The 18,302-nt window shown below is 42.3% G+C and overlaps 1 protein-coding gene across 1 annotated transcript in view; it reads left to right on the top strand.

Moving 5' to 3' along the window:
- DMTN (dematin actin binding protein) overlaps positions 1 to 18,302 on the top strand; it is a 335,689-nt gene that overhangs the window by 301,445 nt on the left and 15,942 nt on the right. The window contains exons 11-16 of the mRNA XM_085633833.1: positions 1,054 to 1,159; positions 5,331 to 5,395; positions 7,272 to 7,320; positions 11,393 to 11,403; positions 11,533 to 11,598; positions 12,310 to 12,390. Coding sequence (XP_085489959.1) covers positions 1,054 to 1,159; positions 5,331 to 5,395; positions 7,272 to 7,320; positions 11,393 to 11,403; positions 11,533 to 11,598; positions 12,310 to 12,390 — 378 coding nt within the window. The remainder of the gene's footprint in view (positions 1 to 1,053; positions 1,160 to 5,330; positions 5,396 to 7,271; positions 7,321 to 11,392; positions 11,404 to 11,532; positions 11,599 to 12,309; positions 12,391 to 18,302) is intronic.

The raw sequence follows: 18,302 nt of genomic DNA, 5'->3' as shown, positions 1-18,302 counted from the left end.
TCTGCCTTGTCCTTCTCTCTTATGTTTTCTCGCATATAGTGGTTCTGTGCTTTGTATGTTTAGTTCCTCTAATCTCTCTGGTTCTCTTCAGTGTCCCCCTCTTTTATTCTTCTGTCATCTTCTATCTTCTATGGTATGTCTGCTGCACATTTCTGTCTTTCTCTGCTCTGTGTTTGATCTGTTTGGTACTCTCCTTTTTCCCAGTTCTCTTCTGCCTCGTGTAACTCATTTTGGGTTTTTATGCACTTACCCTTCTTATGCTTTCCATTGCTCTGCTTGGTCTTTGTTTTCGTTTCTTGTTCTTTACGTATTTTTTCACACTTTCCTCTACTTTTTTCAACTACTATTTGGTTTGTTCTTCTCTTCTTTCCTCTGTTATTCCACTGTTATCTGCTTTATCCCTTAACGTTTCACTTCTTTCTTTTTCTCATTTGCTGCTGCTTAATGTTTGTCTTTTTTCATCTTGAACATGTTGCTCTGTTCCTTCTTGTCAATTTCTCCCCCTTATGCATTCTATGATCCCGTTCATTCACCACAACCCTCTTCTTCTCCCTTTTCATTAACCTCTTCTCCTTTCTTATTGTCCCCTCTCCCCTCTTTTCCTTTCACCTCAAAGTTTCAAATTCGCGCCTCTATCTTCCCTTGCTCTCTGACTTCTCTCCCATTTCTTTCACTATTCTTATTCCGACATGTATCACACCCTTCCTCGTTTCCATCTCATTCTTTCCCGCTTCTCAGTAACCACTTCGCCTACCTTTCCACTATTCTTATCTTTCACCCTTCTCATTTTCTTTTACTTTTGTCAACACTTTTACTCTAATTTCTTTCTGCCCGCTCTCTCCTAAAGCTCTGCCTCCTCTTTTTTGGTCTGCTCGCTCTTCTAACACTTCTACACCTCCTCCACATCCTCCTCACTTTTCTTTCCTTGTTCTCCTCACTCTTACTCTCCTCTCTTCTCCGTTCTTGTTCTAGTCTCTGTTACTGCTCTTCTCCCTTTATCCCTCTAATTTTCCGCCATCCTCATTTCCTGACACAATGTCGTATTTTTACCAGATCCCTTCAAACTTGGGCAAAATGATACTGAAGGAAGAAATGGAGAAAACTCTACCAATTAGGAGGAAAACACGCTCCCTTCCGGACAGGACTCCTTTCTACACCCGTAAGTGAAACTCCTCTGCTTATCCTAGGTCTACGACCAAAGACAACTAGTTCTTTTGGGTAACTCGCCCCACCCAAAGACCATGGATTGCCTGAACGGAGACAAAAAATATCTCCTCACCTACAACTTACACTAATATACTGACATCTAATACACCACCAAAAAAACTCTTCACCTGCAACCTATACCAATATACTGACATCTAATATACCACCAAAAAAACTCCTCACCTACAACATACACCTATACTCTGACATCTAATTCGCCACCAAAAATTCCTTGCCTATACCTTAAACCAATATATTGACATCTAACACACCTCCAACAGCATTTCAGCGTGGCAGGGTTTACATTTCTTTAGTGGAGAGCTCACCCGGCAACTTCAATACCGTATTGCACATGCAGACCTCATTCCAACAAATTCCCACAGAAATGATGACTCCAAAACTCCCATTATCAGCTGTTTCAAAGACCTGTACTTCAAGGAATCAATAGTCGCAGATGTTTGAAACAAAACCATCCTTAAACCTCTACTAATGTATCAACTGATAGTTTTTCCATAAGTGCCATATGTCAACAGCATGGCAATTTATTTACCAGAATGCCGAGGGTATCGGAAATTACATCACACATGCTTGGACACACCAATAGCATCACAGGATTACCCCAGGTCCCGCCGTTAGCCTCAGAACAATTGTCCACTGGCATCTGATCACATAGGAAAATTGAAAGGAGTCGAAACTTTTTTTGTTTCGACTCCTTTCAGTTCAGTTCAGACATAACTGAACTGAACTGAAAGGAGTCGAAACAACAAAAATTAAATAGGGGTCTTGGAGTTCTCTTTGCTTTCTGTAACTACCACCACTTTCTTGGCCCCTAAGACCAGGGGCTGCAAAGGTAGTGCCAAAGGGACCAAAGACCAAGCATGGATATGAGCTACAACCCATGCCTATTCCTAAGTGGCGTTTCTGGTCAACTGTGCCCTCACGTTGGATTGAGGCAAAACTTGGCATTTGTAGAGGCATTTTTAGGTCATGTGGGTAAATTACTTCAAGTAGCAGAGAATAAATATTTTACATCTCTGCTAGTGTGCAATCACATGCACTGTGCATGTTTTCAGTGCATTACAATTTAATTGCACCATCGTCTGCTGAGTAATCTTGGATGCCACACCTTATGCCATTGCCAGGAGCATGAAATTCATTCTGACCTCCAAATAGTATGCTAAGCCCAGGGGACTGGGAGTGATCCTGCACATGCTGATGAACCATGATGCCCAGGTCGAGGCAATATTCTGTTCATGTCATCAATGCCTTCAGCTCCTCAGGTGGATCCACCCTGGATTTAGTGAACTCATTCACACTGGGACAACCAAAATTCCAGAGCTTCTGCTTTCAGCTGGCTCATAACTTTGCAAAAAGAACAATTGATGGACAGAATGTTCAACAATGTCAATCATTCACCCCAGTACAGAGATCTGGGACTAAATCCATTGTTTTTGGGCTCCCCATGCCATTCCAGTTTAAACCCAGCCCTATGCAAATCAGTCTTGACCCTGCTCCCCAATGGGAACTGTCCACCCCGAACTGCCAGGTCTGTTCCTCCCCGGACTGGAAACAAGCATCCTGGGACCGGTTTCAGAGTTTCACACCTCATCAGCCAGGCTAGCTTGACTCCAGTGGCATGGTGAGCACAGGACCCACATCTGGGCATGCCCGTCCCACTCAGGGTGACAAATGCAAAAATCATAACTTTGCAGCAGGTTTAAAAGCAGGGTGGAAACCTTATTTGTCAATTGCACACACCCTCTGGAGCCTCTACTGCCTCCCTTGAGGTACTCTGTGACCCCTATCTCAATCTCTTCCTGTGTGCTTCTAGTGATTTCAGTCTTGCTTACCATGCAGCTCTGCTACAGACCCCCTCTAGACTCTCAATAACCTTCATCACTGCGCTAAGCAGCCCCATTCCTGGCTCATCATGAAAGCCAAGGTAACCTGTAAGTTGCCTACCTTGATGACACTCCTCTGGAATCCATTAACCCTTTCCTGATCTCCACTGTCATCCTTTTTGGTTCACTCAGAGGGGCACTCCCACAACTCACCTTTTCCTCTCACAGTCAGTGCACCTACACATATGCAGAGACCCATAGGCCACAGGAGCTGTAAAGTGCAACACGGCCTACATCCCTATGTCATCATGTGCAGCACCTGCTGCAGGTGAAGTAAGGTTCTGCGGCAACTTCAAGCTCCTCCAGGGCCAGTGCTCCTGCACCACTCTGTACAGCACTCCTGAATCTATGGACTCCTCAAAATCTTGCAGAGTGCAAGGTGTGTGTGTCTCACAACTAGCCCTACTCCATCATTCATGCCCCTTGGCACAGAGAACCCATTACTTCCAGAAATCTGATTCTTAGAGCCTCATCAATTCTTTACCCAGTAAATACCAATACCACGAGGTGAGGTTATTATTTTATATTTGGATGTTCGTAAGCGCATCAATCCTTGTGGAAGTGTCTCTTGGCACAGTTGTAGAAAACTGAGACTGAGCCAGGGTTCATAGCTAGAAATTAATTTGGTGTTAAGGAAGTTAATAGTTGGGTCTTAAAAAGTTCATGACATTTTAGATGGTAAGATACTCTATAAATAGTCACATGTAAAGTTGGGCATCCGTCGGGAAAATCTTGTCCGCCAAAAGTTTATAGCTTAAACCGAAGAATCATAAAAGGCATTTTTCAAGGAGTTCTAAGTCCTACGATTATTCTCTAAATTGTTTCCTCAGAAACTGATGGCCTTTGCCATAAAATATACTATAAACCTTAATCAAAATCCTTTTATCCTCAAGCAATCAATGTAGCTGATGTAGGGCCTTACACACACAATAACATGTTCTTAGTAGATGTGTCCTGGCTGCTAGAGTTTGATTGTATTCAAATTTGGATGCATACTTTTTAGGGAGGGGCTAATATGCAAAGTTACAAAAATCAAGGTGGGACTGCACATAGGTGTTCACCACCATAAGACATTTAATACCAGCAAAGAAAGGACAAATCCACCTGAGAATCCTCAGGTTGAATGAACATTTGTTAGAAGTTGGAACAATCTGATGATATGGAGAGAGTGCAGCGCCAAGAAGGATCCTCAGATCTCTCCTAGCCTACACAAGCGACCAGCAGGATCCCAAAGATGGAGACATCAAAGTCACAAGGTAAAGTCCCATGAGTTGACTTTGGCCTTGACGATTATTACCTAATGTCTATTAGGTCTACTTTTTAAGTATTCAGGCTCATCCTTTGTCCCACAGCTTCTGGTGCTGGAGGACCAATTTTCGACACCACCGAATCCCCCAATGTGAATTAATGAGGAGCTGGGTGTCATCAGCGTACATGTAAAATGTAAGCCCATATTTGTGCGGATGTTTAGCCAGGAGTTTGCGCCCAAACTGAGATTCCTGTGGGATTCAGAATGACCTTCATAAGGGCTGCACCAAAGCCTGGCACTATATTGCCACTAGAGAAATTCTACAGAAATAAAGGCTTGCTTAGCCGAAGCAACGGCCACAGGACAAAAATCAAATGATCAGATTACTCTCAAAGCCACTGGAATTATGTGGCATGGGAGGACTAAATTATGTGGCACTTTTGACTAAATTATGCTGCGAATCAGCAGATCATGTGACATAATGTGGCACAATTTGCGGATTTATTACTTGGTTATTTTGTCTCTTTTCACATGTTAATACAATCTGGGTAAAAGTTACTCCTCATTAGAAGCTATTTAGTACTTAAGGAGAGGAACCAGCAACTGAAGGGTGACCAGTTCATCTTTGCAAACGGCCTTCCATTGAGAGGCAACACACATGGCAACTTATGAAATAGAAACAATTTATTTGTTAAAATGTGCAAATTATGCAATAAAAGAAGGATTATGTGGCAAGTGCAGCAAATTTCTAATTATATAGGAAAATGCCACGACCGCACAATCATGTAATTCCAGCGTCCCTGATTATTCTCTCTTTAAGTGATACAATACATTTTTAAAAACTCACTTGTAGAAACTCACTTGTAGGTGTTTTTTGTGTAAATAGTTTGATTGTGTTTTTCTATGTTGTAAATGTCTGGTTAAAATAAAAACAAGAAGTTACTTGACTCACTGTGCTCCTTGTTCTTTTGCAGCTGTGCACACTGGACCCTCCAGTGCATCCACCCTGCCCGGCTATGGGCGCAGCAGCCTCAGCAGGGTAAGCTCAGACCACCACTTGGCACATGGTCAGTGTAAGGGTACACCGGCACTTACCACATCATCAGCATAGGCTAAGGCAGCACATAGTACAACCATTGCATGAACTCTGTCATGCGGTTGGCATATGATCACACTAATTCAGACATGCTCTTACCACATTATACGTGTCAGTACATGTTCGCACTGGGCGGGACGGAATGGTTAGTTCAGGCCTGCACTGGGCATGACAGCAAAGTGAGATCAGATGTACACTGGGCATGGCACTAGATTCAGATCATATCTAATCTGCAAACCAGAGGACCTTAAACTCAGGTCTACACAGGGCGCCGCGGTACATTAAGAGAGGTACCACTCTGTGAATGATACTACGCTCAGGCCAATTACAAACTGCGTACAAAAGAAGAGTAAATTCAGGTCTACACTGGGCATGACAACACTCAAGAGTGTTTCCACTCTAAGCATGATACAACACATTGAAGCACAAATACACACTGTGTACAACAGTAAGGTAAGCTTGGGTGTACACAGGGCATGGAACAATAGCCAGAAACATCTGTACTGGGCCTGAGACTGCCATGAATTCAGAGGCAGAGTGGCACGACAGAGTGGTCGGTTCACATCCTCAACGAGGCCCGTAGTGTATTCAAGCATTCAGTTCACATTGGATGTGACGATGTGGTAAATATTAGATCCTTTCTTAATATGACCATAGACTGAGCTCAGACCTGCACTTGGAATATCAACAGTGTACGCTTAGATCTGCCTTTGACACATCATTAGCACAAGCACGGACTCGCATAGAGGTTCGCATCAAGACGTTGTCATCTCAGACCCACACTGGCCATGACAGTAGGTTAAGCTCAAATCTACACCACTGTCAGCTGAAAACCAACCTGGACATGATGCAGTCACCTAATATCTGCAGTGGGCATGACAGTAGATCTACACCAAACACATCAGCAGAGTATTGAGTTTAGGTGCAGTTGGAGCAGAAATGTTGCCATCCACACCAGTGTGGTTCCAGTGTTGAATAACTAGCACCCAATATTTTTAAAAATTGTCTGGTGATGTCCCCCTGTAAACCCATCAAGCCTGCACACGTCTGGCAGATTTTTTACAGACCACCCACTTGCTTCTTTCCTGTGAAGCCTGCCCCCTTAACTGCCTAAATGCATGAAAGGTGTTGATGGGACACATCACACAGTGAAGTCACTTGCACAAAATTGTAGGCGGTGTGATCAATACTTGTGCAGAATTAGCTTAGTCTCTCACTTGAAATGAAATGAAATACCAGCATTTGTAAAGTGCACAGCTACCTCCGGGGAGGTGTCTCGGCGCTGGGGGCCCTTGGGAAGATTTAGCGAGTTACTGCACAGAGTCACATGGTGCTGGGCTAACCTGCCACCGGCAATCGAACCGTGAACCCCGTGGTCCGCAGTCAGGCACCCTGGCCGCTACGCCACACCTCATATGACAACCTCACCAGTGGCCACTTTTGTAAACAATATTCAAAATTCATCTTGATCCTCCATGCCAATGTGTTCCTCGCATGACGATATCTGCAGTCCCCGAGCTCTGATGGTTTAGACACTTTACAAAAACTAACCATAACATGTAGGACACATCTACTGTGGGACCAGCACTAGCAGAAATGCTTCTTATTTACTATATGCACTTAGGTGGGCAGAGGAACATGAGGTAGCTCAGTTGCCTGATCCCACACATAGATGTTGCATTCATTCTAAAATTATATGTTTCTCAGAATGCACCTGTGCAGATCCAGTAAAGACTAGAATTTTGTCTGAGGGGTGATTTTGAATGTGTACCTCTATTGGAGCATGCACTTAATCGGGTTGTCGGTTTTTATTTTCCAGTTACAGTCTGCTGAGTTCACCTCTCCCGACTCTGGGTCAGCGGGGACAGGTAAGAGACAAACAGTGTGGCCTGCCTAGATTTGGCATTGATACATACACAGATTGAGGGATCTGCACCACAATATCTATTTTATTTCTACAGCAATGTTTTTGTGGGGGGCGTGTAGAAGAGCCGAGGGTGTGTACACTCAAACAATGTTTAATAGAAACAATTTAGTGAGTGATATAACATCCTTACTCATCCTGACAGTTTGTAAAATAAAATTCCAATTTCAAAATTTTATATTTATATGCTCACATCATGTTGGTAGGTGAGTATGCACGTTGTGAATGTCAGCTGTTTATGCACATGAGGACCAACTGGCAGTTCAGGCTGGACTGTTCCCATTGGAACAGAGTCAAGACTGATTTGCGTATGGCTGGGTCCAAACTGAGGTGGTATAGTGTGCAAAATAATGGTGGACTGAGATGCGGCCCAAGTGATTACCAGTGGCTGAGGTTAGTTTAATCATTCCATCCATCAAATTTTTTTGGATACTTTTGTGCTTCACCTACTCTGGGCAATGACCAGTAAGGGGTAAAGCACAAATCTTCATGCAAGCAGATGTAGACATTGGTCAGCCCTAATGTCCCTCTTGGGTACACCTACATATTTGCCTATGCCAATGATCTCCAGCTGGGTAGTGCAAATGCTTGTGGCTTAGTGTCAAAGCATGTGGGCGTGAACTTGCCTGTGCTCAAAAACTCAGTCATGGAGTTGGTAGCCCTTAGTGGTGACAAGCTGCATGTCAACCATTTACTGCCCACCAAGGAACTGTGGGTTTGGGTCCGGCAACAACTCTCTTTGGGGCATATTATCAAGAAACGGCGTTAAAATTATCGCCGCTTTAGTGGCAGAAAACTGCCGCCAAAGCGGCGATAATGGGCTTGATAATATGCCCTTAAGAATTCCCATAGAAGCCCATGTTCTGGTGTCAGCATGGGCTTCTATGGGAATTCTCGGCGGCATATTATCAAGCCCATTATCGCTGCTTTAGCTGCAGTTTTCTGCTGCTAAAGCGGTGATAATTTTAACGCCGTGCTTGATAATATGCCCCTTTGTTCCTCACCTCTGCAGCTCCATCACGCAGAGGGCCTCAAGAAATCTCCCTGCCAATGTCTCGCCAAGGCTCGTATCCGGCTGTCCACCTCTTGTGCCACCTAGAGTCCAGTCCTTTGTGTCAGGCTTGGTGACGTGGCATATCTGGGCCAGTATTCTCTCCTGGAATAATGTCACATCCATGCCATCTATTCCTAGCATGGCAGAAGGCACATAGGCAAGCCCAGTATTGCCAATCCGGTCTCTCCAGAGATCAACTTTAATCTGGCTGATTCGAACTACTCGAATATTCTGCTCAAGGGTCTCCAATCAGACAACAGCACTGCCAAAATCATACAGTATATTTGTACCACGTCAGATCTTGCATCATCCTTACTGGAGGAGATGGTTTGTTTCCTTCCATGCTAAGCATCCAAACATGTGGGTTGCATGGTGCTCAGCCAACATATCGCCTGCTGCAGTTCTCAAGAAGACACACACAAGTACCTGTATGGAATGATGGCCCGATAACAAACATCTGACAAAACACAAATCTAGCGTGATTAGTTGTAGGATCAGTTAAATAATCAGCAGCAACACGAGCACTAGTGGCACAGTAGTAAAACTAGTAATTTTATTAGAAACTGTAGCATTCTTAGGCATGTCTGCCAGTAATAATTGTACTAGTAGTTGTAATTTTAGTAGGAGCAATTAAAATAGCTGTGCTAGCAGTGGTAGACGTGCCACCAGTGGCGGTGGCGGTAGTAGCACCTATCGTGATGTTTATGGTAGTATAATTCATAATAGATAACGCAACTGTACCAGATGTACAAGATGAAATAGTAACAGTGTGAGTAGGGGAGAATCTAATGCAGAACAGGGAAGGTCTAGTAAGGGTATCTGCAATTAAAGTGTATGAGGTTTTGATTCTAACACCGAAGGCGATAAAAATTACTTCATTTACAATGTAACTTAAAAAATATATATTAGAAGGTTCGAGGTATATAAGCCTATAATACAGTGTTTGTTTTCTTCTGAAGTTTTTAAACCAATTTGGTCTTGTGGTTTCTTATGCCACCAAAGCACCCATGGCATTCTAACATCACAATATACGACTAGTTGGCATGTATCCTCTAAATACCAATGTAACTTTTGTAGGATATCAGCCGGCAATGTACACCTCAACATTCTCTCTCCTCAGTAGGTTACATAGTGTGCAGTGATCAGGAGGTGCTGATTTTAGATCCTATGTTCACTGGTACTCAGACAAAGTTGGTGCACTCCCATATGGTAGAAAATGTAATGCCCAACATTGGTCGAACCTGTCCCAGGATTGAGGGTGGGGAAGGAAGGAAATTGTGAATGTACAGGGAAAGCACTATGGAGTCAGATTAATTCAGAAGGTGGTGTTGCAGAGCAAATAAGCAGTTGCCTTCCCTTAAAATTAGTCTATGTACACTATACCTCGGTGTGCAGTTGTGTGATGTGAGTACATGTTCATAGGCACACGTCTGGTTTATGCATGTTTATTGGGGGGTGTGATTGCAAAAGTGCTTGTTTGCATACTTACAAAGGGCAGCTTTTTGTATTTGATGGAAAGTGAGTGGTTTACCAGTAGGGATGTTGTGGAGTTGTTGTCATTGTCTTGTTTTAGATATCACAGGCGGTGAGCAGCTGCAAGTGCTGTGGTTTGCAGATGCTGTTGGTCTGGTTGATTGTGCAAAAGGAAGGTGTTGGGAGACAATTATTTAGGGTTCTCTGTGACACATGGAAGTTGATTGGTAAGGCAATCTTACTTTCAGAAAGATAGCATGCAGGGCTGACTGTTCATGCTGCTGTGTTTGTGTGAGGATTTGTGGTTGGAAAAATCGTGGTCTGAAATATCTAATATTCTTTTTTCTTTCTTTTTCTTTTTTTTCCAGTAATTCAGGTAAGTCTTTTAAATGGGTACATTTTTAATTCACAGTTGGGGTGTGGAACTTTTGAACAGGAAAGCGTACAGGTGGGGTGTGGGACTTTTGAACAGGAGAGCGTTTCCATCTCATGACGGGATCTGTCGGTGAAACAATTGAGCATGGCAACAAAGGTATTGTCTGAGACTTGGGGTTTTCAGAGAGGTTCTGTGATGAACACTATCATTTGGATGGGCAGAGGGTGCCTTTTTCTGCCAAACCTACTTACCATCATGTGTCTACTTCCTGCTGCTCGTGTCTGCTTTCCCTTTTTGTGTACCTACTCGTCTTATAAAGAAGCATCTTCCTCTGTGCCTTTTAGGCAGTGACGTAGAAAGTGTGCCATGGGCCCTAATGTAAGCAAGGCAAATGCCCCTGTGCTCCAGGCAGGGTGGTACAGGATAGCAATAATTAGGGTACTGTGCGGCCCTCATATGTCTGGGCCCTTGTGCCACTGCATGCAAGTCACTAATGACTGCTTCACCTCTGCCTTTAGGCTCTCACCTTCAGTGTTAGAAAGTTCTGTTCCTCTAACTTTGAAGTCACTTTCTTCTGTCTTGTGATGGGTAGACCTCGATTGGCTCTGATTTGTCTTCAGTCGTCCATGGGATAGCCACCTTTTTCTCTCCCTTGGGTTTTCGACAGCTGCTTGTATTAAAGATGGCTGTCCTGTCTTCCTTTTCATCCTTTTGATCGCGGTTTGTCTCTATTGCTTCCACCCTAATCGAACACTTTTCAAAACGAACTTCGCTTTAAACATTGATACTTAGGCCCTAATTCTGAGAGGCTCAGTTGGAATTCCCAGTTGTGTGGAATTTACCACACCCAGTATTTACCAGGTGTGATAAAGACCTCACCCTTTGTTAATTTGCAGCATGTGAAACCTACCAGAATTTAAAAGAGGAAAAGTGTATGGTATTTACGGTAAGGTGTGGATTTTGGTGGAGTAAGCTGCATGTTATTCTCTAAAAACTCAGAATATGTGATAATTATTGCATCCGATAATTTCCGACCACCCTGTTGTTCCTAAGGTTATTCGGAAACATGTTTAGATGATAAGTGATATTGGGCCATAGCAAAGCAAAGCAAAGCAGGATTGAGGGTAAGGACTGATCCCATTCCACCCATATCCCTTGACCCACTAAAGATTATATTTTGCATCTCTAACATTTAGTGCTGACACTATGGTGCCCCTGCAGCTTTTTCATGCTGTGATTTTGCTCTTTTTCAGAATGGCGATGGTCTGAGGTCGCGGATGGACCGAGGAAACTCCCTTCCGAGTATCCTGGAGCAAAAAGTAAGAGTCAATGCCAAGCGGAGTCGAAACTGTGTAGTGGATACCTTAAATTGGTGCCCTTTTCCTTAAAAGTAGGGATCTCCCTCTTGTTGTCATGCATAACAAGCCATGGTTTCTTTCTCGCTAGGCGGTTCCCCCACTAGAATTGAGAACCTGCAAATTTAGGCTGTGAGGTTTTACATTAGCCAACCTCAGCAGCATACATAATGCATAGCATGCTAGTCAGCTCTTTGTGGAGGAAACGAGGTTATAGAATGTAGGAAGTGAAGTGATAATTACCTAATTAATGGATCCCTTCTTCACATATACTGCATGAAGGATGAGAAAAGTCAAGTGAAGTGGATACAAAGGAGCCATTATCACTGTCAGTGGAAAATAATTTAGAAAGAGGAGACAACAATGATGGACAAAGTGATGTCAAGAAAAATATCAAGAGCGGATAGATTAAACATGGTGGACATTGTAATATAGTGACCAGGAGCAGGTGAATTGCACATGATTGCCCTTTGTAGGGAAAAATCTGAATATTTGCTAATTAAATATTACTAGAACTGCAAAGGTCACGTGTCAAGATTGGTGTGGTGTGTTGGTACTATGCTTAAAAATATCTTGTTCAGTCCAATAGTTGGCAAAGCCAGTGTAATTAGTTTTTTCTCTCACTTGATCACTTAAAAACCACCTTTAGAACTTAATTCTAATTTCTCTTTACAGATTTATCCCTATGAGATGCTAATGGTGACTAACAGAGGGCGCCTTAAACTCCCACCTGGAGTGGATAGAACAAGACTTGAGGTAAGGTGAAGGCTAGACAGTACCGGGTCGGCATTGGTGTGCCAGGGTGAAGTCCTGTGTGTGCTAGGGAATTATCACAGGTGCATTAATGGGTAGGTCTTGGAAGTGGTGATGGGATGGTCCTAGGAGTCTCAGCAGAGGCCCCCATGGGGTTGGACCTTAGGAGAGAATCTTGACCAGTTAGTGGGTGGTCCTGGGATGGCACACAGATGGTACTACGTGTGACTTGGGATGCACAGATTTGCCCTCTTAGTGTTTTGTGTGTGCCGAAGGATGGCCCTAGCTGTGCATGGGATGGTAATGTTTGTGATAGTTGAATGGTCCTAGGTTTGCCAACAAATGGCCAAGGAAATGACTGGAGATGTCCTGGGTAAGTTGGCAGATAATCCTGGATTCAAATGTCTGCCGACCCTTGGTAAGTTGGGCAGACGGTCCTATGTCTGTCAACAGATGATCCTGTATGTGAGTGGGATTCATCTATGTATGCTGAGTGATGCTCTCTGTTCCGTGCACAGGGAAGGTGGTAATTATTGTACTGAGTGTAGAGAGATGGTCCTTGATGTTCTGATTTAGCTCTAGGCATGCTGGCAGTATAGCACTGATCCTGCGCATGCTTATTTGAAGGTCCTAGGCTTGTCTGTCAACGATCATACTGGTGATTAATATTTTCTGGAATTTATTGATTAGAATCATGGGTCCCTAATTCAACTAAATCCAGTTTTTAATGTGCTGAGATCCCACAGCAGCTATTTGGTCTTCTTCAAAGTATGTAGGTCTGGATTTCAAACTGCATAAATAAACCTGGTATTATACTAGACATTGACCCAGGAGTACTTAGATCATTAATGCTTTAGCGAATAGGAATGTAAAAATCCACCTGAAGGGAAATCACCAAGAATATGTCCCACCTTCAAAATATAGCTGGAATCTGGAGAGTCAACTTACTTTAACAAATATTAAATACCTAAAAATAATCCAGGAAATGAATTGACAAATAATGCTAACTCAAATAAGTAAATATCCCAAAAAATACATGATGAATACTTAACACTTTGGATTAGAAAAGGCTTACCCAAAACATTATTTCAAAATCACAAACTAAGAACCCAAAATACAGACTACTGTACCAAAGCAACTTAAATAATGACTCCAGATACCCATCACGGTAAAAGAGGAACATAAGCCTAACAATACATGACGATAAATGCCCACTTTAAAGTTGGCATCAGAACCTCCAGACAAAACATCGATTAAAATATCCAGCACAACCAAGACCCAAATGCCTTCATCCTGAGTTGGGTGGAATGGTAAGCCCATTGGAGATACCTCCCCACCTGATTTTGAGATTTTGCGGGTAATGGGACCCACACGGTCAAATCCAATATGTTTCCCCACACATTTTCCTCCTGCTGGAAGCGAAAGAAAAATATTTGGGGAACCAGGCCTAGAATCAGAAACACATGCGGTATTGTGCCCAATAATTCCAGGTCCAGCACGTTACTCTGCATACCAAACCAGAAAACTCAGAATGGCCTGTAATTGGAATAGAGAGCGCTGTTGAATCAGGTGTTTCCGACCCAGACTTTACCGCCTCCAATCCCAGCCTACTCGAAATGGGGCTTGGAATACTATTCAACGCCTGATCATTTTCAACTCTACTTCTATTAATATATACCTTCTTGAAAACACAGAGATTTACAATGCACTTACTTTCTGAGCATAACTGAACCATAACAAAAAGTTTTAAAAGTAATTGAATTCAAAATAACATGTCACCCCTTCATTGTTTTACATTTTCTAAATGTGATTTGACTAAAATAGAATATCTAAAATCCTAATATTCTTATTTATGAAGCTAAATCCAAGGAGGAGCAAAGTTTCGTCCTGACAGTACATTAAGCTAGAAAGCAGCGGTTCAGCACTTTGCAGTGAAAGCAATTACTTTAATGAGGAACATTAACCATCCATTAACAGAGAAAGTTTTGTGGAGTGCAAATTGCTGTTTGTGGGAACAGCTTATTGGTCATAAAACTTAGGATCTGGTGAATCATTATTTTATTTAAGATAATAAAATACTCCGTTTTGCATTTGTAGTGCCTGTTTGCATTGATCACGTGACCAAGCTAAAATAATCTTAACAAACCCTTTGCTCCATTAAGTAGTGTAAAAGCGCAGTGCGTGTGCCCAAACTTTTATTAGTGTAAAGAGATAAAAGAAAAATGCGTCCGTCTTGACAGTGGGGCTGATTTAATAAACACAGGGTTGCCAGGGCAGTTTCCATATTAAGGTTCGGACAAATTTTGCAGAGTTTATTTATTATCAAAAATGGGGAATGGTCCAACGTAGTAGTAAAATAATAAAACTTGTGGGTCCCTAAGTTTTTCGTAGTAGTCTGCCACTGAAATTGTCGAAAGGCAAATGCCACTGCTTCTGAATGCCAAGAGTACCAAAGTCTTGATTCCACCTATTGCCTCTTTCTTCCAGCACCTTACAGTCCATCTTTCCATCTTTCATTCTTGTTTGTTCTGTTTCATCCCCTCTTTCACCTTTTGTCACTGTATTCCTCTTGCTCCTTCTTTCTCTCTTTTCTGCTTTTCCGTGTCTTAGCTCACAGTATCCAAAAATTAACGTGGGCAGTCACTCGCACAGCTTGAGTGAGCTCTTTCAGTCACCCAGAGCAGAGCACTCACCAGATGGCGGGCACTGACAGCTATGGAGATTGACATTTGTCAGTCGAACAGAACTGCTAATATCTCTGCATCTCAAGCCTCTAAATATTTCTCCGACGATCAGCCCAAAAGGGCCAAGAGGGTCTGCAGAGCACGACAGGGTAGGGGCAGAATCAGTCTGATTCTGCCACATGCTGTGGACCTAATGCACTCAATAACCCTCAAACGGTGAGTGGTGTTAGCTTCCTAAGGAATAATCAAACTTTTCCTGCCTCTGTGAGGTCTTCTTGTAACTTTGAAGTTGCTGTTGCAGCTGTTGACCAGAGAGGGCAGTGCAGGTTAATTTGTTTTTAAACTGCTACATTTCAATGATAAAGCTCAATTGAGTTCCAGGTTCACCTCGTTATGTCTGGCGTTGGCCTAGACTCTAGGTACTTTCAAGCATTTCCCCAGGGCCCTTCCTTTCTATTGTCTGTGGTGTGCCCGAGGGTCACATTAATGGCAGCACAGTGGGAGTGGGGCTTTGTGGGGGGGTTAAGTGGGGTGTAGGAAAAGCGCATCACATACATGATGTGGTCAGTGAGTCATGGAGTTATTTTGAGGGTTTCTTTCCATACTGCCCTTTAAATTAAGCCCATTGTCTATAGTAAAGTCATAGATTTGACAATACTGTGTTATTCTCTACCTGAATTGCTATATCTCTTCCGCACCTTGGGGTAAGCTTTTCTGATTGCTATTTCTACCTTGGGAGATGCAAGTGTGAAAAGGAAGTCGCTTTATTATTGAATTGAAATGAAACAGAATTGCACAATGTGGAACAAGAAGACCTATGATCAATCCCAGCTTCCTCACTTGACCCAATTGTTTGAGCCTAGGCAATTTCCTGATTTCACTTTGCCTCCTATTTCTTCATGATGACATTTTTGAGCACCTTGAAATACATGAGTTCAGGACATATGTTGTACATACCTCTTGTTTTAATATATTATAAAGTTATCCATGTATAATAACAACCCTGGCAACCCAGAGGGTTCCACATTGCAACTGGCTTGCCTCTAAGTTCACTATTGACATTCATGTCAGAGTGAGAGGAGGCATGAATATTTCTACACTCATTTTTAAAACGATCAGTTTAAAATAAAATACATATGAATGCACGTATCTATTTTGATGTACTAAGGTGTAAGGTTTCTTCTGCATGTTAATGAAATACTTTTTTGAATTTTGAAGAGACCTTATCATTTTTTTACATGTTTATTGTAAGATATATTGAAAAATGAATGTGTTCCTAAATTAAGTTTTGCAGGACACCTTATTTGCTCCTTTTCTTTGAATTCAGTTAGCATGTAAACAAACACTTTCCTGTTTATTTAACATAATTTTGAATGTTTAGTGCTTTCTGAAGTAAACAGCAGCCCTGTGTAGTCATTCGGCTAGAGGCCTCCTGTGAAGGTCAGGAGCGCTGCTTGCAGCCCAAGGGCCATTCTATGAGTACCACGGCTTAGACCTTTTAAATTTTGCTAAACTTATATGTATTTTATACCTACTTATAGGTCAGCCCTCTTCATCCATCGGCCGGACATTTGCAATGTCTTTCACATTTTAGCTCTGCCCACTACAGCATACAGCATGCTGCAGTGAGTCAGCCCAGTTAAGTCATTGGTTAACTTCACTGTCAGTGATGGCATTCTATCCTTTAACAAGAGCCGGTGACTACTTTGGCAATGTCTGCTTTTTGAGACCAAAAAATACTTTTGCTTTTAGCCATGCTATTTATATATTGGCAATGGCCAGCAAGTTCCCCCAAAACAGTGGCATAGCAAAACATTGACAAAGTCAAAAGGCTGGCAGCTAGCACCATGCACACTGGCTTTGACAATGCTTGTTTAAATAGTTCTATGTTATAAATCCCATCTATGTGATCTGTGCCAATGTTTCCAACTCTGAAGTAAGACTTAGATCTTCTCACCACGCCATCAATTGAAACTTCAGCATGTACCAAAACTGGGATGTAAATGGCTTGACAGTACTAGGGGCTAGCAACATGAGACATGAATGGATCTGATCAGAATTCTTACTAATTAAAAAAAATCTTAACTTAATAACCCAGTTTGGACTTTACAAATAAGTTTAAGAATTTGGTTTAATAGTAGCTGGGGTCATGCATCCTCTCCATTATCTCAAGCTAGCGCCCTTTCAAATCTGATAAAGCAAGTTTAAACACATCAAACCCTTTCCTATAAGCCTGATTCTTCTTCTTTCATTCCTAGGGATTAACTTCTATGTAACATGACACAATCACCTCAATGGTCCTTCGGAGACCCTACAAACCAAATTTTGCTCATACTTCTTCTGTAGGTCTTACAAACATCATTGTTATCAATATTTATACCTTCTTCATGTGTTCCTTTCAATCGAATTGGACGTCTGTCGCTATCTGTAAATACCACTTTGCCTGAACGATTCCTGACACAGCTTGCTAAGTGGAGGTTTTGCTAAAAATTGAGTTTTTCTCAGACCTGAATCTCTATGGCCAGTATTTCCCTAAATTTGGGCCCCTGCAATCAAAGAAAACAAATAAAAAACCTAAATTAACGGAACCCAGCCCCATTATGAAATGGCTTACATTCACAACTCAATCATCAGCATTAATAGAGAGTCTTACTTTCCCATCCCAGTAATCCAAGGAGCTTATAAAAATAGCGTACACGTTGCCTATCTTGTTAGGTCTTGCTTTCAGCTGTTTCTTGTCAAAAATCTATTGTGGACAATACCAGTGCTGACTGTGGGCTTTGTGTGATTCCAGTGCTTGCTTCTGGTTGGCCTTCTTATCATTCTCATTTGTGTGTGTTTTATTCAGTGGCTACCCTTCTTTTTCTTGTATTTTTCACTTCTCTGAAGAATTGCTTCTTTACTGTCCATTTTGATTGATACTCAAGGAACTGCCACCCTGCCATCATGATGTATACATGTGAATGTGTGATAAAGTATGTAGGCGTTCTTTTCGTCACACTTCTTTGCTTTTTTTTCAGCATCAGAAAAGAAGCATTTCTTTTGCTGATGGGATACATGATCTATCTTCTCCTTCGCCTCAGGAGACTCTGTATACCTTTTTGCCAATTCAATTCCTTGCTCAGTTACTGGCAAGAATATAGAGTTAATCAGTGATGGTGATCGTAATCGTCTCCTATTGGCCCAGAGAGGTTTGCTTCCACTCCTCCTGCAAGCCCTAGCAACCCATCC

The sequence above is a fragment of the Triturus cristatus genome, chromosome 11 (genome assembly GCF_964204655.1).
Source record: "Triturus cristatus chromosome 11, aTriCri1.1, whole genome shotgun sequence".
In the NCBI taxonomy this organism is placed as follows: Eukaryota; Metazoa; Chordata; class Amphibia; order Caudata; family Salamandridae; genus Triturus; species Triturus cristatus.
This window is presented reverse-complemented; position numbering and strand designations above follow the sequence as displayed.